Source organism: Cetorhinus maximus, chromosome 2, assembly GCF_964194155.1.
Source record: "Cetorhinus maximus chromosome 2, sCetMax3.hap1.1, whole genome shotgun sequence".
Lineage (NCBI taxonomy): Eukaryota > Metazoa > Chordata > Chondrichthyes > Lamniformes > Cetorhinidae > Cetorhinus > Cetorhinus maximus.
In genome coordinates this window covers 222,630,026-222,649,974 of record NC_135880.1, presented here as the reverse complement: position 1 = coordinate 222,649,974, position 19,949 = coordinate 222,630,026, and the positions used below count along the sequence as shown (strand labels likewise).

Sequence of the window (19,949 nt, the reverse complement as noted above, 5' to 3'; positions counted from 1 at the left end):
GGTCCTCTTTCCTAGTCTTACCTATGTTATTTGTCCCGACGTGGACCACAACAACTGGATCCTCCCCCTCCCTCTCCAATATCCTTTCAAGCCGGTCAGAGATGTCCCTCACCTGGCACCGGGCAGGCAACATACCATGCGGGACTTTCGATCCTGCTTACAAAGGATGCTATCAATTCCCCTAATTATAGAATCCCCTACAACTACCGCTTGTCTTTTTGCTCCCCCCTCTTGAATGGCCTCCTATGCCATGGTGCCGTGGTCAGCTGGCTCATCCTCCCTACAGCCCTGTTCCTCATCCACACAGGGAGCAAGTACCTCGTACCTGTTGGACAAGGTCAAGAGCTGAGGCTCCTCTGTTCCTGAATACAGGATCCCTCTACCTGCCTCACTCGCAGTCACACCCTGCTGACCCTGACCACTAACCGAATTTGAGGTACTTAATCTACCGGGTGTGACCGTCTCCTGAAACAAAGCGTCCAGGTAACTCTCCCCCTCCTGGATGTGCTGCAGCGTCCGGAGCTCGGACTCCAGCTCATCAATTCTGAGCCGGAGTTCCTCCAGCAACCAACACTTGCTGCAGATGTGGTCACTGCGGCTCGCAATGGGATCTGCCAGCTCCCACATCATACAGCTACAGCACATCACCTGCCCAGCCATCTCTACTTTGTTAATTAATTCATTAATTAGCTTTGCAGTCGTTTTTTTTTCAAATTTGGTGCAGATTTCCTACCAACCAATCAGGTCACAGCTTTCCTGTAACGTCACTTTTTCAGTTTTGGCTTCAGTTACTCTGTGCTCTGAGGTCACCGCTCCGGTGTTCCTCCCTCTGAGTCTGCTCCCTGGAGACAAGGCCACGAATCCCCGAGGTAAGCTAGATTTATACTCACCGCTCCGGTGCTCCTCCCTCTGAGGAAGGAGATAATGTTAACCATTGATCAAAAAGCATTAGATTTTAAGCGTTTTTGTGCAAAATTTTGTACCTGATCGCTGGCCATTTATTCACTTCTGCCTTCCATCTATGGCATCTTTCAGCAGGAAATTTACTGCCCATTATCTCCCCCCCGCCTCCCCCCCTCCCCCCCCCCCTCCCTCCCTCCCCCCCTCCCCCCCCCTCCCTCCCTCCCCCCCCCTCCCTCCCTACCCCCCCCCTCCCCCCTCCCCCCCCCCCCCCCTCCCTCCCTCCCCCCCCCCTCCCTCCCTCCCCCCCCCCTCCCTCCCCCCCCCCCCCTCCCTCCCTCCCTCCCTCCCCCTCCCCTCCCTCCCCCTCCCCCCCCCTCCCTCCCTCCCTCCCTCCCCCCTCCCTCCCTCCCTCCCCCCTCCCTCCCTCCCTCCCCCCTCCCTCCCTCCCCCCCTCCCTCCCTCCCTCCCTCCCTCCCCCCTCCCTCCCTCCCCCCCCTCCCCCCCTCCCTCCCTCCCCCCCCTCCCCCCCCTCCCTCCCCCCCCTCCCTCCCCCCCCCTCCCTCCCTCCCTCCCACCCCCCCCCCCTCCCTCCCTCCCACCCCCCCCCCTCCCTCCCTCCCTCCCACCCCCCCCCCTCCCTCCCTCCCCCCCCTCCCTCCCCACCCCCCCTCCCCCCCTCCCCTCCCCCCCCCCCCCCTCCCCCTCCCTCCCCCCCCCCTCCCCCCCCCCTCTCCCCCCCCTCTCCCCCCCCCTCCCCTCCCCCCCCTCCCCTCCCCCCCCCTCCCCCCCCCCTCCCCTCCCCCTCCCCCCTCCCCCCCTCCCCCTCCCCCCTCCCTCCCCCCTCCCCCCCCTCCCCCCTCCCCCCTCCCTCCCCCCCCCTCCCCCCCCCTCCCCCCTCCCCCCCCTCCCCCCTCCCCCCCCCTCCCCCCTCCCCCCCCTCCCCCCTCCCCCCCCTCCCCCCCCCTCCCCCCCTCCCCCCCCCTCCCCCCCCCTCCCCCCCCCTCTCCCTCCCCCCCCCTCTCCCTCCCCCCCCCTCTCCCCCCCCTCCCTCCCCCCCCTCCCTCCCCCCCTCCCTCCCCCCCCCTCTCCCCCCCCTCCCTCCCCCTCCCTCCCCCTCTCCCCCCCTCTCCCCCCCCTCCCTCTCCCCCCCCCTCTCCCCCCCTCCCCCTCCCCCCCTCCCCCTCCCCCTCCCCCTCCCCCCCTCCCCCTCCCCCCCTCCCCCTCCCCCCTCCTTATCTTCCTTTCTCCTATCTCCACTTTATTTCCTCTCTTATGTTGGAAACATGGGACTAGCTAGACAGGGTTGATGTGATTTACCTTCCAATCTGTTTCCCCAATTGCCTCAATTAGCTTGTTCCCCTGTGCCTGAAGTCTGAAACTTGAATGTATGCATGGGCAAAAATCTGGCAGATGGAGTATAATGTGGGAAAAAGGGAAGTTGTTCACTTTGGCAGGAAGAATAAAAAAAGTAGTGTCACTTAAACAGAGAATGACTGCAAAATTTCAAGGTGCGGAGGGATCTGGGTGTTCTAGTGCATGAGGCACAAAAAGTTAGTATGCAGATACAGCAAGTAATCAAGAAAGCTAATGGATTACTATCCTTTATTACCAACATAAAGGTAAGGATGCTACACTACAGTTGTACAGGACATTGGTGAGACCACATCTTGAATATTGTGTGCAGTTTTGGTCTCCTTATTTAAGGATGGATGTAAATGCATTGGAGGTGGTTCAGAGGAGGTTTACTAGATTGATATCTGGAATGAGCAGGTTGTCTTAATGTGGATAGGCTGGGCTTGTTTCCACTGGAGTTTAGAAGAGTGAGGGTTGACTTGATTGAAGTATATAAGATCCTAAATAGTCTTGCCAAGGTGGACATGGAAAGGATGTTTCCTCTTGTGGGTGACTCTAGAACTAGGGGGTGCTGTTTTGAAATTAGGGGTCACCCTCTTAGGACAGAGATGAGGAGAAATTTTTTGAGGGTTGTGAGACTTTGGAACTCACTGCCTCAGGAGGCAGTGTAAGTGGGGTCATTGAATATGTTTAAGGTAGAGGTAAATAGGTTCTTGTTAAACAAGTCATTCAAAGGCTATCGGGAGTAGATAGGAATGTGGAACTTGAAACATAAACCAATCAGCCATGATCTTATTGAATGGTGGAGCAAGCTCGAGGTGCCGAAGGGCCTACTTCTCCTCCTATTTCGTATGTTCACATTGGGCACTGGCTCAGGTTGTGTCAGTGAGTGAAGCTGTTCTATTTTTAACAGCCATTCAGACTGTGTACATATTAAAGCTGGAATTGGATTTCAACCTGTTAAACAAACCCACTTACAATATGAAGCACAACTGCAACTCAGATTTTGATAAAAGTAAATAAACAAAGCTATCAATCTCAGGCACAAAGTTGAATTAATTGCTGAATGTGCACAGCAGTTACATGTACAGAGTAAAGTTCAGAAAGTATATGGGTGTGTTTAAACTAAAGATACTCACAAATACAGTTAAATAATAGGAACATTGGAATTACTGGGTGATGAAAGACCAAAGTCGATTTAGTTCACCTTCTGCCATCCTGGTAGTGACATGATACAACAACAGTGGCATTGTTAACTAATAACAATGATCAATCTGTATCAATGAGTCTACAACGGAGCCAGACATGAGGTGAAGAAAACCCCAAATGGTGAAGAGTTTTGGGAAACTGGGGTCCAATTTTGCCTGTTCTTTCTAAGCCACACCACACTGACTGCACATCATTGCTCAGATTAATCATATACTGTATCCCAAACTCTTTTTAAACTGCATTTGAATGGATCAATATTAATTCCTTCCATTGTCTTCCCAGGCAGCCTGTTCCATAGACTGACCACTGACTCGTTGAAATGTTGTTTCCATTGTTTTGTATATTACACCGCACCCCCCCCCCCCCCCGCCATCCCCAACCCCTTCATGGCACAGACCATGTCCTCTGGTTCTACTGTAATAAAAACTGTCTGGCAGCATCTGTGGTAATAGAAGCAGTTAACATTTCGAGTCTGTATGATTCTGGGGAACTGAGGAGAGTTAGAAATGTGATGGGTTTTATGCTGATGAGAAAGTGGGGGTGGGGGTGGGGGCAAAGGGGCAGAGGGGGGAGGGGGGGCAGATGGAGCGAAAGTGAAGGTTAGGTATAGGTTAGAGGGTGGGGAGATTAAATGACAAAGATGTCAGGGAACCAAAGGGAAAGGGAGTGTTAATGATGGATTTAAAGGAACAAAGGATTGGTCCAAAGTTAGAAGCAGTTCAGAAAAGGTTTATGAGACTAATGCCAGGAATGGGTGGGTTGTTTTATGGGGAAAGCTTGGACAGGTTAGGCTTGTATCCACTGGAGTTTAGAAGGGTAAGAGGTGACTTGATCAAAACCTTTAAGATCTGAGGGGCCTTGACTGAGTGAATGTGGAGAGGATGTTTCCTCTTGTGGGAGAATCTAGAACTAGGGGTCACTGTTTAAAAATAAGGGGTGGCTCATTTAAGACAGAAAGTAGAAGTTTTTTCTGAGGGCCGTGAGTCTTTGGAACTCCCTTCCTCAAAAGCAGGGTCTTTGAATATTTTTAAGGCAGAGCTAGATAAATATTTGATTAACAAGGGGGTGAAAGGTGGGAGGTTACAATCAGATCAGCCATGATCTTACTGAATGGCGGAGCAGGCTTGAAGGGCCTACTCCTCCTCCCAGTTTGTATGTTTGTAGTAGGTGTGAATAGCAGAATAAAGGTCAGCGCTGCCTGGAAGCAAAAACATGAGAACAAGATACAGACAGGCACTCTGCTTTTACTGTTCTGTACAAGATGAAACAGACTGTTGTGGTTGACATTACTTGGCCTTTCTTAGAATCCTAATAACAGTAATGTTCCACCTGTCAGTCATCTCTTCCTGCAAGAACATGCCCAGTTCAAATGATCATTCAAAGATCTGCTGATAGACAAAAAGCAAGTTAATTCATGCAGTAAAAACAAGCTGCCCTCTGATAGGAATGAATCCTGGCACCTTGCAGTGTTGTACTCGAACACCCAGCCAAGAAACTACCAGGTGTGGCTCCTGCTTTGTGTCAATGATGGACTTTAGCAAGAGTAGCAACCATCAGCCTCAGCGCTTCTGGATAAGGGAGGGGAAGGGTTGGATTATTTTCCACTCTTTATTGCTGCCCGCTGTTCTAAAGGAACAATAATGCAATTGAGCTCGATTGGAATGCACTACAGGGTCCAGTAGCAGGTAAACCCTCTCTACCCAGATGATGAATCAGCACCTGAATGAGGTACTGTGAAAAGCCAAGGGGCAGTGCCCCAAACTGAGTCAGTAGCTTAAAGAGAGTTGGGAACAGGGTTGAGAAAAGGCAATTGGAGTATGTTGTATAAGCCTGTCGAAATCTCTGAACTAAAGATCATCGATACTTCAATGCTGAACTAGGCTGTGTGCCCTTTGAGTCATGTATGATGCTATATAGAAATACTACTCGAAAAATAATTTGTCAAAAAGGTTTTATAATTTTTAGGAGAAAACGAACTTGCATTAGGTCTTAGCATGTCCTTAGGGCATTTGTGAGAGAGGATAGGAGTGATTCAGTAACAGGGAATGATGGCACAAGGCAAAAGGAGCTGATATTGGGAGAAGTAAAGAAACAAAAGAGAGTGCAGAGGAGGTGTGAATGGTTGCACAATGCCCAAATAAAGTTGAAGCATTGAGTAAAATCTAAAGTTGTTGAACTCAGTGTTGAGCCTGGAAGGCTATAAAGTGTCCATTAGCATGATGAGGTGCTGTTCCTTGGGCTTCTTTGGAACAATGTAGAAGGCTGAAGGCCGAGAACTCAGAACAGGAGTGTGATAGAATTACGCTGAAACTGAACAGAAACTCAGGTCATGCTTGCAATCATCCAACCTGTGCACGTGAACCCACTCTTGGCAGTTATTAAAGAAGGAATTCAAACAACAAAATACCGAACAAACAATTGTTTATTAATCTTAGGATCATGGCGAGCAGCACTTAAAACAAATACAACTCATCCTGTGGAGTGATTGTGATTTCTGAACTAACTGCCTTAAATCTCACCCTTAGTCTCATAAAAGCTTGTACAGTGGCACTTGGATTTCCCTAATTTATGAAATGCTCTCTCTCTCTTTGTCAGAGACACACTCTCTGCTTTTGTTAGAAAGATCCTTTTGCAGTTCTTGTTTAATTGATATTAAAAAGCACAGCACCGAAGAAAGAGCTAAAAGCCGAAGATTGAACTTCAGTATCAAAAACAGTCTTATAAATTCTTAATTTTCAAAGAAGGCTCCTCATTCCGTTGATTATCACATGCGTTAGAAGAGTTGAGTCCTTGACGTACCAGCCACCCCCCTCAACCATGTTGCCCTCCACATCAAACCAGTCATGCTCGTTCAGTTTATTTACTCCCATAGCTTCAGTCTGTCATCAAAGGGCCTCACACAAGTCTAGACAAGGCAGGGCATTACTTAGTAAGCCTGTGATCTTTGAGAACTAGCTTTCTGTTCTTGGCAAGCAATTTTTAGTTTGTAAAAGCCTTCAAGATTTAATTAGTACCAATTCTTTCCTCTCTTTCAGTCTGTTGATATTTTGAGGCTATACTTAAGGCAGTCATCTCAGTTCTGGAACTTAAAGATGGCAGTGCTTGTGTGGGGAGGATGGACTTTATCTAGTGCACATTAGGTCCCCCTTTGTCTTTGGCTGTTAAGTAAGTTCAAAAATTAGCAGCTCAGTTAGTCTCCCATCTTGCACCCTCCATAAATTTAAATTTGTTGTACATATCTTTACGCATGCCAAGTCCCATACCCATCACTCCTGTGTTCACTGCCCTACATTGATTAACCAATACCTTGATTTTAAAATTCTCACCTTGTTTTCAAATCCCAAATGGCTTTGCCCCTCCTGTCTCTGTAATCTCCTCCAGCCCCACAACCCTCCAAGATACCTGCACTCCTCTAATTCTGGCCTCCTCTACATCCCCAATTTTATTCACCCCACCAGTGGTGACCATGCCTTCAGCTGCCTGGGGGTATGCCATCTGATTTAAAAAAATACTTCCCTGGTGCTGACCTGAGCTCTAACTTGGTCCTCAGTCACTCACACCACTCAAGATGACAAATGAATTTAAACTGTATTGCCTAATGACCTGTGAGAGCCTGCAATGCAGAAAAATAACTTCCAAGAATAATGTAAGAAGACTCAAACTTCCTGAGCGAGTATCCTGTTTGCCTATTCTGATGATTGCATAGACCCAAGTGAGACAGGGGAATATTGTTTCTCTAATAAAATTTGACTACCGCGAGCTGCCCTCTGAGCGTCACTGGTGAATGTTGGTGATGGTAATGTATGTCATGAAACCACTTGTATTATCTTCTCTGTGCCCCATGTAAGGTCAACTGTTGCATCGTTATGGTTTCAAGTTCTACTTTGTTTGAACTTCTAAGAAACAAAGTTGTTGAATATTTAATTGTGGTTGTGCGATGCACCATCGCAGCAAAGCATTGTTTCTGGAAGATTTTGGAGTTTTTCGGTTTTCTTATTTTCTCCTGAGAACGCTGCTTCATGCAGAAATGTGACACCTCATCGCTCAGTACCTTGCTGCTCTATCTCGATTTGCGAGCCTTAGAAGCCAGCCAATCAGCTAGAGATCGTCATATTGAATCCCATCTTATCTGCACTTTTCCCCCAGGGATTCCTGGATCGTGACAGAAAGAAGCATTTATATAGCGCTTTTCACAACTCGGGATGCTCCATAGCGCTCTGAAGCCAGCAGATGGAATCCCAGCAAATTCTATTAAGATTTGTTGATGACCTGTGTTGATGCTATCATTTGAGTCTGTCTTGTACTTAATTACTCACAGGGACCCTTATCTTGTATATAGTATTGTATGTTCTTGTATCTCTTTCAGGTGATTTGGGGGTTCTGTACGTGGGTCCCTTGCTGTGCCAGAATGCAGTGTTTGAAGCATCTACCCACCAGATCAAAATGCACTTTGATAAAACACCAGACATTGAACACTGTTGTGCGTCCTTTCACTGGTAATTGATGAATCACTGACAAAATTGTGCACTATCCAACGATGATAGTGTTCCTTTACTGCCTTAGAGCAAACTGGAGTCTTTACGTATGGTTGAACAGAAAATCTTGTGCTGCACGTGCTAAAATGTTTAACAAATGTCTTTTCAAGGAATTGGATTGTATTGTCTGGCGTCATTCCTATCACTGAGGGCTGAAACTCTCATCCCACCTCCACCATCTTCGAGTTCAATTCTCCAACACATGCCTTCCTGAGCTGCACCCAATGCCGACAATAGTTTGTTCAAACCTCCATAATCCACATCCTATTGTTCGCTAACCTCATCCTGTATCACAAATTCCTCCCCACTGCCCATCCCAGTTGACCTCCAGGGGCTTTCCAACTCTCCATCTGCCCCATTATTTACAAATTCCTCCATGGCTCTGCTTTGCAATCTCCCTCAGTCCTGTGTCCCACCCCAACTCTTTCACTCTCTAACTCTGACCTACTGTGCTACCAGTTACCAAATCCACATGGGATTCCAGAATTCTGTCTCAGTGCCTCCAACTATGTCTGTCCATCTTCAAAAACTCCTAAAATCTTCCTCTGTGACCATGCTTCAGTCACATCACCTAACTCCTCTAGTGTTGATCAGTAGCCTTGAGGACATAGAGATACGTTTTAAAGGTTCTTTGTATGTCACTTGGTGACACTGTCCCTTCACCTGTGGGACCCTGATCCATACCTGGCACAGCTAAAGTGGTTAAAATCTCTACTTTGTCAGATATAAAGGCCCTAAGTGTTGGGAGAAAATCTCATCCAGTTGTCAATGGACAGAAAAGGAACTACTCAGGATTCACAAGAACAGAAAATTCTGGAAATGCTCAGCAGGCTAGGCAGCAGCTGTGTAGAGAGAAATGGGGTTAGAGTTTTTGGTTGATGATGACCCTTCATCAAAACTGAGGAATTATATAAATGTAATAGGTTTTGAGCAATTGGAAAAAGGAGAACAGAAAGGAAAAACACAATAGCAGGTCTGTTATAGGGTGGAGGGCGGGGGAGGTTAAATGACAAAAGGTAATGGGTAAAGAAATGAAAGATGTGTCTAGAGGAGGTGTGAATGGCTGGATAACAGCTCTCTGAACACAAAGTGAACCAATAAAGGCTAAAATGAAGGCAGAGATTATGATTTAAAATTGTTGAACTCGATGTTGGGTCCAGAAGAGTGCCAAGTTGAAAGATGGGACATTGTTCCTCGAGCTTGCATTGACTCTGCATTAACTCTGTTTCTCTCCACAGGTTCTGCCAGATGTGCTGAGAATTTCCAGTATTTTCTGTTTTTATTTCCGATTTCCATCATCTGCAGTATTTTTGCCTTTTTTCTGCTCCGAATTCATCCCAGTTAACACCATTGGTATCTCAGTCAAAGATTTTGTAACTTTCATATTGTTCCATGGGATTTTACAGGATAGACATGGAGAAAGCGTTTCTGCTTGTGGGGAATCTAAAACTCGAAGCCATGACAATAAACTAATCACTAACAAAATCCAATAGGAAATTCAGGAGAAACTTCTTTCGCAGACAGTGGTTAGAATGTGGAACTGAATACCACAAGGAGTAGTTGAGGTGAATAGCATAGAAAGACTTGAGGGGAAGCTAGATAAACCCATGAGGGAGAAAGAAATAGACAGATATGCTGATGGGGTAGGATGAGGCTCATGTAGAGCATTGACACTGTGCAGTGAAACCGGCAGCTTTATTGTGGAGCCTTAAGTATTCACTGAAGGCAGGAGAGGCAGTGGAGGGGGGAAGCACAGATGGACTGGTAGTGAAGTAGAGGATTATCATGGGGCTGGAAGGAGCGTTCATGGAGCTCCCTGCTATCGCAGAAATCATTTTAAAAACTTGCTGGCAAGGTTTTCATTGTAGTCTTTACATTCAACTTTCCAATTTGTTTTCAACCTCCTGTTTTTGATATCCAGGTGATGGAAGGTGAAAGGTTCCCTTTTATTTAATTTGGTCTTTCTCCAGGTGCTGCTACAATGGCATCTGCCGGGATTCAGTGTCTCCAGCTCCAGAGCTCGAAGTGGCTGGTCATTGCAATGATCAGGAACATGTGAGTACAAATTTAGTTTTGACTCTAACTAGACACCTGCCCTCTTCCAATCATCTTTAAGTTAGGCAACAGTAGCACTGAGAAAAGGTTCTGAAAGTGTCTCCGTTTGGGATGGGGTAGATTTTAGTACCTGGAGGTGGAAAGCAATTCTCAGTTTCAAAGTAGCCTGTATTGGAAGTTTCAGCCAGGATCAATGATAGGTTTAATGGCTTTTTCTTTGGGTCACTCTCATTCAGCATAAGCTCAATGATGAACTCCCAGATGTTGAGCTCTGTGCCCCTCTCACAGCAGAGTGCAGTCAGTAATTTGCCGAGGGAGATGATTCCTTCTGCATGCTCAGTATAATTAAGCCTGTTTATAAAGAACTCTGTTATAATTTCACTATGGCTGTGGAAAAAGAGAAGAAAGACTTGTATTTCTATAGCATCTTTCGTGACCTCAGGACTTCCCAAAGCACTTTACAGTCAATAAAATACTATTGAAGTGTGGTGTCATAAGTCATAATTACAGCCAAATAACTTCCCTGATCCTGAAAATTTAACTTTACAAGTGTGGAATCTCAGTCCTTAAGAATTTAGTTGGAGATTTACCTTTTCTTTCTGTTGCTTATATCTCTCTTAATCCCATCTATCTTTTCCTGTCTTGGTTGAAAAGACATGATATTCCTTGTCCTGCTCTCTCATGCCACAGATCTCCTATGGAGGGCATCATGCTGGATTAGAAGCCTGATTACAGCAGGTTGCTACTCAAAAGCTCTCAAACGCTGTAGGCAGCTTTCAGCGAGCCCACAGACTGCAAAATACAGGCAAATCTGTTTTTACTGTTGTTCATTGAGAGATGAATATTAGCCAAGGCACTGGGAGAAACCTCCCCTGCTCTTCAAAATTGTTCTTTAACATCCACCTGAGAAGGCAGGCATAGGAATAGGAGTAGGCCATTCAGCCCCTTGAACCTGCTCTGCCATTCAAGTAAATCATGAAGGGCCCTTGGTTTGACATCTTATCTGAAAGATGACAACTCTGACAGTGCAGCACTCCCTCAGTAATGCATATTGTGCTAAACTCTTAGAGTGGGACTTGAACTAACAACCTCTTGATTTAGAGGCAAGTGTGCTATCCACTGAAACATGGCTGACAAATGGGGCACATTAGGGAGAAGCTCCCACTGTAGCACACTTAGGCATGTCAGCCAGTATGTTCTGCTCCCAAGCACTTTACTCGGGACCTGCTTGCTGTTTTGTATTGAAGCAGCTATTTAACAATAGCATAATTTGCTGAAGAGAAAAAATCATCTTTTCACTTCCATTTTCTTTCAGAAGTCTGACTCGCTTTGGGAGGTCTGAATTCTTATGGTGTCCTCAGTACCTGGTCCACCAGTGCAAGTCACTGAGCACTAGCTCTAGTCAAGGTAAGTAAATGCTTTTCAATGTCTATACTGGTAATTTTTCCCCTTTTTGACAGGGGTTTTCAGAGAAAGCAGGTTACAGAGATGAGAGGAATAGCCAGCTAGGTACTATGGCAGAATTACTGGAATCTTACAAACACAGGAGAGAGAGGTTTTAGGTCTTCCTCTTTGCAGGCTAGGAGCTGTACTGCCAGCATTGTTAGCACTCTCAACCCTGGTCACCTGGTCAGGAGCCAATTAAAATGCTGTTGTCAGACAGTTCCCCTTAGTCCAGGATACCTTTCCGGCACCATCTGGTTCTTTTATGGCATACTCTGTTCCAGGATAGTAACATTGTAGATATTCCTCATCCTATTCCTGTGAACATGTCTTTCAGCTGCAGCCATGGTAGTGTTTAAAGCCACAGTCCAAGAAAAATAAAAATAGGTTCTTTACAATGTGCATTTGAGGACTTGGTGATAAATTATAACCTGTAGGATTGCTGGAATTCCTCCTGTGCTGAGGCAATTGTAAAAGACACTTGAACCCCTACAACAACAACTTGTATTTACCTTTACATTATTTGCCTTTAATGTAGTAAAACATCCCCCAGTGTTTCATAGGAGTATAATTAGATGAAAATTAATACTCTGCCACATAAGGAGACATTGAGACAGGTGGCCAAAAGCTTTCTCAAAGAATTAGGTTTTAAGGTGCGACTTAAAGAAGGAGAGAGAAGTGGAGCGGTTTAGGGAGGGAATTACAGAACTTAAGGCTGAGACAGGCACGGCTGTCAATAGTGGTAGCAAAAGAACAAGAAGCTGGAGTTGGCCATTTGGTCCTTCAAACCTGCTCCACCATTCAATACGATTGTAGCTGATCTTCTCCCTCAACTCCACCTTCCCAGACTATCCACATATCCCTTAGTTCCATTAGTACTAAAAACCCATCGACCTCTGCCTTGAATATCTTCAATGGCTGAGCATCTAAGTGCTCAGGAAGAGAACTTAATTCTTCTGGTGAAAAATGTTCAGCTTACCTCCAGTCCTAAATAGCCAACCCCTTATTCTGGAACTGTGACCTTGTGTTCCAGATTCCCCAGCCAGGGGGAATAACCTCCCAGCACCTAGCCTCCAAGCCCCTTGAAAATTTCATGTTTCAATGAGATCCCCTCCCATTCTTCTAAATTCTAGGGAATATCAATCGAGACTAATTCATCTCTCCTCGAAGGGGTGAGGGAGTGGGCAAGGGGTTAGTGTTGGAGGAGCACCGAGTGCTCAGTAGGTTGAAGGACTTGAGATCACAGATAGCGAGGGACAAAGATACAGTTAAACTGCAGTTAGAGCATTATGTACAATCTTAGGAATCCATTATAAGAAGAGAGCAGAAACAGATGTTATCAGGGCCAGGAGCTTACAATTATAAAACAGACCTGAAAAGTTAGTGGTGTCCTCACCAATAATTATCCTTTGAGCAACATCACTAAAATGGATTGTCAGGTATTTTCACATTGCTGTTTGTGGGAACTGGCAATGCATAAATTGGCTGCCAAGTTTCCCACATTACCACAATGGCTAAACTTAAAATTAGCTCCAAAGCACCATGGGACATCCCAAGGTTGTAAAAGGCGCCACAGAAATGCAAGTTTTTTTTACTCCATCCTTCTGCTAACGTGTTGCGTCACACGCTAATTTCATCATAGGCAAAAAGTAGTGATGGATCCTAGTACAGTGTAACCATTTCTTTCTATATTGTAGCAGATCCCATTGAGCAACACAGGAAGAGACTGAGATACTGGTTCAGTCACATGCCTAATGAGGAGATGCAGTTTGGCTCGTTCTCATTGGAAAACTGGCATATCGATCCAGTGATTGCTGAAAGCTCCCCCAATGAGAATAGGGAACTCACTGCAAGATTGGGAGTCTACAGTCACATCAAACCTAACAAATCCAAAATAATAACGATTGACAAAGTGTTCACGAATGTTTGCGATGAGTCCCCTGTGAAGAACGTGGTTTTGTATGGGATGGTGGGAATGGGGAAGAGTACGGTTATTAATAAACTTGTCTTGGATTGGTGTGATGGGAAGTTCAATCAATTTGATATAATCCTGCCCTTCTCCTGTGAAGATTTATCCTCGCAGAACCAACCCACATCTCTGAATAAATTAATCACTCGAAAGTATACCCAGCTGAAAACCATTGTGCCTCAGATTGGGTCGGGAAAACAAGGAAATGTCCTCTTCGTTTTCACTGGCCTGGAGCAACTTAAGCTTGACTTTCGCCTCTCGAAGACCGAGCTGTGCAGTGATCCAAATGAGCCTCTGCCACCCAACAGCCTGTTGGTCAACCTGCTCCGAAAATACCTGCTCCCAGACGCCAACATCCTGGTCACCACCCGGCCTTCAGCTGTGGATTCAATCCCGTCCAGGTATGTTGACAGGTATGCCCGTATCTGTGGCTTTACTGATCTGGAGCTGCAGTACCTATATTTCAAGAATCGACTGAACATGTCTGGGGATGATCAAGCCAACAAGAATTTGATGAAGATGCTGTTCAGGAACTTGCAGAGACAAAGCCAACTTACAGTTGACTGTTTCCTGCCATCTTATTGTTGGATCATCTGTGCAACGTTGCACTTCCTCCATTTTACCACTGCGAACATGCCCATTCAGACACTGACCGGCCTCTATACCAGCTTCCTGAGATTAAATTTTGGTGGTCAAATCCTACACACCAGCAGCCAGCAAAACATCTCAATCGTGCGTTACATTGCCAAAACAGTTGGCAAATTAGCCTGCGAGGGGATAGCAAAGAAGAAAATGCACTTTAGTGAAGAGGACTTGCAGCAATGCTTTGAATTGGACAATAAAACAGAGGAAGAGTTGAACCAGTTAACTGCCTTTCAGATTGACATGTTAGGGTTCTTTATGTCTCCCGTTGCTCAACATAACTCCGACCCACTTCTCAGATTTACTATACCTGCAATGCAAGAGTACTTGGCCGCCCTGTATGTTGTTTTGGGGGAGAAAAAAAGCATCTTGGAGAGAGTGGGAATTGTGGTGTCTGACACCATCGGAAAAGCCAGTGAAGACGTGGCAGCTATTTTGGCCATTGTATCGAAACTTGTGCCGTTCAGAATTCTGACGTTGGTGAGACTTGTAAACGTTTTCCCACGGATCTTCAGAAAGATTAACACCAAGAGCAAGAAGGGCATCGCAAACACCATGATCTTTGAAATGTTCAAACAAGATGATGAGTTCAACAGTGACGTATTAGAGCAAATAAATGTGAGTATCCTTGGTGAAGAGGTGGAGGTTAGCAGCACAGCAAGCAGTGAAAGAACAAGCACTCAGTCCTTTGAACTCTTCCCAACGTTCATGGCTGGATTGTTGGCACAGAATAATCGCCTCCTACTGGAGCAGCTTGGCTGTACCATAAAGAACATAACTGTGCGTGAAATAGCAAACAATTTGAAGGAACCTCTCAGCAACATCACTAACAAGCAGTTGCCTCCGTCCGAGTTCATGGACCTCCTGTTCTTCCTGTATGAGTTGCAGAATGATGCCTTTGCTGGGGAGATCTGCAAGTCTTTCCAAAGCTTGAATTTGTCCAAAGTTAAGATGACCCCTTTGAAGTGTTTTGTGATTGCTTCAATAATGAACACATCCAGCCACCCAACTGAGGAGATGAACCTCAGTTTGTGCGATTTAAATGAAGACTGCTTGAAAATCCTCCAACCACTTCTTCTCAGATGCAAGGATTTAAAGTAAGTTTTGTGACTTTTTTTTTCTCTTCCACCCCCTTTTTGTTCTTCTAGAGTTTGTCTCTGTGGGTCATGCAAATTTTTCTCTTAAGGTAATAATCCAGTTCTCTTTTGACAGCCACCATTGACTATGCCTCTGCTACACTCCAGGCAGTGCATTGCAGATCCTAACCACTCACCGTGTAAAGGAAGATTTTCCTCATGTCACTGTTGCTTTTTCTTTTGCCAATCACCTTAAATTGGTTTCCTCTGGTTCTCATCCTTCTGCAAACAGGAACAGTATCTGCATATCCGGTGCAATTCTTCAATAACTCAGGGAGAGAACGCACCTGCTATCGGGAGACAAATTCTCTGTGTCTCATTATTCCATTGTAACTGGGATGTAATCAGGACATTGGCTTGGCAGAGGAAGGATTGAACCATTTACCCACCATTTTGTAGAATTGGAACTGCAATTGCCAAATTTATGCATGGTGGTGGGTTTTGGATAATTCCTTCCTGATCCATTTAAATAGATTCATACAACTGCACACAGTAATGTGTTTGATAATTCATTTAATTTATTATCGACAACATCTTAAACACCCTTACCAACCATTCAGAATAGTGCACATTAGCCCTGCATACAAAACTTGCTGTATGCAGTTTGAATAAGAAATCCTGAAGGTGTCTTCTCCAAGCCTGTTAACACACAAAGAGATCAAATGCATATTTTTCTCCTTTCTAACTAAGTAAAACATGATATCTCTCTTAACTCCTTCTTGGTTTATGGTTCTGTTCCAGCTGAGTACAACCCTTACTCATATTTTACAACAACCCATTGGTTTCAGTAGTTTTCATTAGTTTAATGCATTGAATAAAATGAACCTATAAAGAATTTGGCAGAATGAGAGGTGATCTGATTTCTGAGAGAGCTAGACAGGGTAGATGCTGAGAGGCTGCTTCTCCTGGCGGGATAAGGGGTCAGCCATTCAGGACTGAGATGAGGAGAAATTTCTTCAATCAGAGGGTTGTGAATCTTGGCAATTCTCTACCCAAGAGAGCTGTGGATGCTCCGTTGCTGAGTATATTCAAGACTGAGATCGATGTATCGCTTAATTCCAAGAATTTGAGGAAAAGGGCAGGAAATTGGAGTTGATGTAGAAGATCATCCATGATATTGAATGGCAGAGCAGGTTTGAGGGTCCATATAGTCTACCCTTGTCCTATTTCTTATGTTTACCAAATAGTTGTGAGGTCCCTATTTATTGCTCCCTTAAAGTGTGGCCATGTTGTAAATCTTATACACTCATATAGCGCTTGACACCATGATTAAAATGTGTTTCATAAGCTTTTATCAGCAGTATTGGCTTAACCTTTTGAAGACACAACAGAGAACGTAATTTAAACAAATCTTTGCCCTATTACAGATTTGTTTCTATTGAAAACAAAAGCAACGTTAATAATATCTACTCTTATAGTGGAGCACATTTTTGGTGTGATTGTGATTTGCACTGATCAGACAGATGTTCGTGATTTCCTCAGCTCAATGAAAATGGATATGGTGCCTTTCACAACCCCAAGAAGTGGTCGCAAAGCATTTTCCATTCAATGAAGTACTTTTTTGAAGTGTAGTCATTATTGCAATGTGGGAAACACGGTGGCCAATTTGTGCACAGCAAGCTCCCACAAACAACAATGTGATAGTGACCAGAATATCTGTTTTGTGATGTTGATTGGTGGATGAATATTGATCAGGACACTGGAAGAACTCATTCAGTCTGCTTCAACATAGTGCCGTAAGATCTTTTACATCCACCTGAATGGGCATACAAGGCCTTGGTTTAACAACTCCTCCTCCAAAAGAAGGGACCCCCAACAGTGCAGCACTCCCTCAGTACTGCACTGGTGATGCCCAAGGGCTGGATTTTGAGGGGTCGTACTACTTGTCCCCCGGAAGAAAAGTTGGTTGTCTCTTTAAAAACAAGGTCACCCCACAGTGATGATACACAGCGGATGACCGGAACAAGTTAGGGGTTGTACTTCTGCCCCTCAGTGGAAGGAAGTCCTGCCCTTGAGAGGTGCCAACCAATCAGGCTGGCCAGCAGCTCTTGCAGTCCAAATCCAGATCTCAGTGATGGATGCTGCTGGGACAGCGGAGCTTGGAGGAGGGAGCACCACCTCGGGAAGGAGTGTCATGGATGCTGGTGATAGGTAAGTTTGGGCTTTTTGGGCAGAAGATAGGATGGATGGGGGGAGTGGGTTTTGGAGGTCAGACAGGAGGCATAAAGAGTGGGGGAGGGGTTATGATCTTAGGAGGGCAAATAATGTACACACACACCCCTCCCCCTTCCTTCCTTCCCACCTTTTCACCAACTCGGGTGAAAAAAACAGCCTTACCAATCTCTCCTGCCTTCCACTGCCCAGTGCATGGGCCTTAAGTTGGCAATAATTGGCACCTAAGGGCCTCAATAAGCCTAAGGACAGGCAGTATAGTGGGTGCTTTTACGCCCGCCCCCATATCTGGGTGGGCAGGAAGGCAGTGGGCTCCCTGCCCACCCACTGCCCACTCACTGCCCACTAAAAACATGCCCAGCTTGCGGGGAGGGGGGAGGCATAAAATCCAGCCCCTACTCTCTGGCCTGGGAATTGAACCCAGGACCTTCAGACTCCAGGAGTGTGTATGCTACCAGGTGAAATACTTTAAGGTACTGTACTTCAGTGTTGTGTAAACAGAAACAAGTCTTTCAACATTAAAGGCCAAGAAAGTAAAATTAACGAATTAATAATCATTTATCAATGCCTCTGTATTATTGGGGTCTCTTTATAGTATGCATTCATGTGCATTTTAATATCCTTGTAGTAGTAAGGATATTTCTAGACTGGTTGCAAGAAGCCTTTTTCTCCTCCATTTACAATTACATAGATGCTTATAAGGAAAAGCTAGGTAAGCAAATGAGGGGGAATGGAATATGCTGATAGGCTGAGATGAAAATTGGTGGTCAGAGGCTCACAAGCAGCCATAAGGGCCAGTTAGACCATTTGGGCTGAATGGCCTGAGTCCCCGAGGCAGTGTTGCACATTGACCCAGTCCTGTTGGGAGATTCTGGGTGGTCACTCGGTATCTGTCTCCTTGTGTTGACTGTTTAACAGGTAGATAGTCATATGCAGAATCAGGTAGCACTCTATGAATCGCAACTATAATTGTTAAACTATAGTTCAGTATAAATACCAGTGTCCACTCTTCCCTAATGGATTCTCTCCCTGTCCAGAAGCCAATCTCCTACTGAGGAAAAACCCAGCCCTTAAGTACAGGCTTCAACGATCATCACCTGCTGTCAATTCACTCTGAAGCTTGCCCTGGTTTATCCTTAAAGGGACCTGCATTATTAACATTGTCACTGACCACCTCTGCTGAGTCCTCTACCAATTCTGACTCTCTACATTCCCCTTGGCCATTTGGGTGAGCAACAGGGGATGGATGAGACCAGTAGGCCCTGTACCCCACCCAACAAGAGTCAACTGGACAAAAGAGGGGGAAATTGGAAAGGAAAAACACAAGTTACAGGAACTGTGGTACTCTCTCAATCTGGAATGTTTTCACTCATTTGGTTCCGCTAATTTGGAAATGTCACTGCTGTTGCCAGGCAACACTTTCAATTTTCTTGAGCTTGAGGTTCCACATTTGCAAAATTAAAACTTTCTGTTCTCTTTTTTTTTACAGTTTACAGTTTAATAATCTAGGACTTGGTGCCTGGCAAGAAGTCAGTAATCTGTTAATGGATCCGAACTGTGCAGTTCAGAACTTGTGGTAAGGCAAAATCTTTGTTCAAGGCAAACTCACGTGTTTTCCTCTGTGACATGAATTATTTTTTTAAAAGCTACTGCCAAAACCGAAAAGCTTCTAACATTATTGCGCAGTTCACGTGATCAACACGGCATCCACCACTTTAAACATTCACTCCCTCCACCACTGACGTACAGTAACAGCAGTGTGTACTGTCTATAAAGATGCGCTGCAGCAACTCACCAAGACTCCTTTGACAGTACCTTCCAAACCTGTAAACTCTTAACACCTAGAAGGACAAGGGCAGCAGACGCATGGGAACACCACCACCTGCAAGCACCCCTCCTAGCCACACATCATCCTGGCTTGGAAATATATCGCAGTTCCTTCATTGTTGCTGGGTCAAGATCCTGGAACTCCCTCCCTAACAACACCGTATATGCACCTACACCACATGAATTGCAGTGGTTCAAGAAGGTTGACTCACCACCAGCATCTTATGGGCTATAAATACTGGCCTAGCCAGCGATGCCTACAGCCCAAGAATAAATAACGTAAGCGTGATGATGTTGCTGTTGTGATCATTTGGTTCTTTTCCCTTTAAGGCCTCAAATTTCAGACGATGAAGTAAAAATGAAGTCCTCAGTGTCTGTCCCTGGGTGCACTGAGTTATCTGATAGTTAATTTATTTATTATTACTCATTTTTGGGCAACACCTGGTCCTTTTGAACTCCCACACTGGATCCCATTGTCTGAGGTGATTGGAGAGGATTTTTCCCTTATTGGCTCCGGGGTTTTTATCTCTTTTTATTGCCTCTCCTATGGCTGAGAGGTGGTTGGAGTGGGGTGGAGGGTGAGAAGAGAGGAAGGAGGAGTGAGAGAGAGGGGGAAAGCGTTTAGCTCTGATGCTCCAGCTGTCATGAATGTGCGGAGGGCTTGTTGGACCGTCTAGTCTTTCTTTTGACCATGAGTTTTGTATC

General features: G+C 45.5%; 1 protein-coding gene and 1 long non-coding RNA gene across 2 annotated transcripts in view; both read left to right on the top strand.

Annotated features, from left to right (window-relative positions):
- The window catches only part of LOC144671358 (uncharacterized), a 399,896-nt gene that overhangs the window by 368,855 nt on the left and 11,092 nt on the right, over positions 1–19,949 (top strand). The window lies entirely within an intron of this gene.
- Positions 1–19,949, top strand: part of nlrx1 (NLR family member X1) — a 34,048-nt gene that overhangs the window by 10,331 nt on the left and 3,768 nt on the right. The window contains exons 2-6 of the mRNA XM_078533058.1: positions 7,832–7,961; positions 9,971–10,055; positions 11,371–11,462; positions 13,196–15,206; positions 18,907–18,993. Of these exons, the coding sequence (XP_078389184.1) occupies positions 7,874–7,961; positions 9,971–10,055; positions 11,371–11,462; positions 13,196–15,206; positions 18,907–18,993 (2,363 nt within the window). The 5' untranslated portion in view covers positions 7,832–7,873. The remainder of the gene's footprint in view (positions 1–7,831; positions 7,962–9,970; positions 10,056–11,370; positions 11,463–13,195; positions 15,207–18,906; positions 18,994–19,949) is intronic.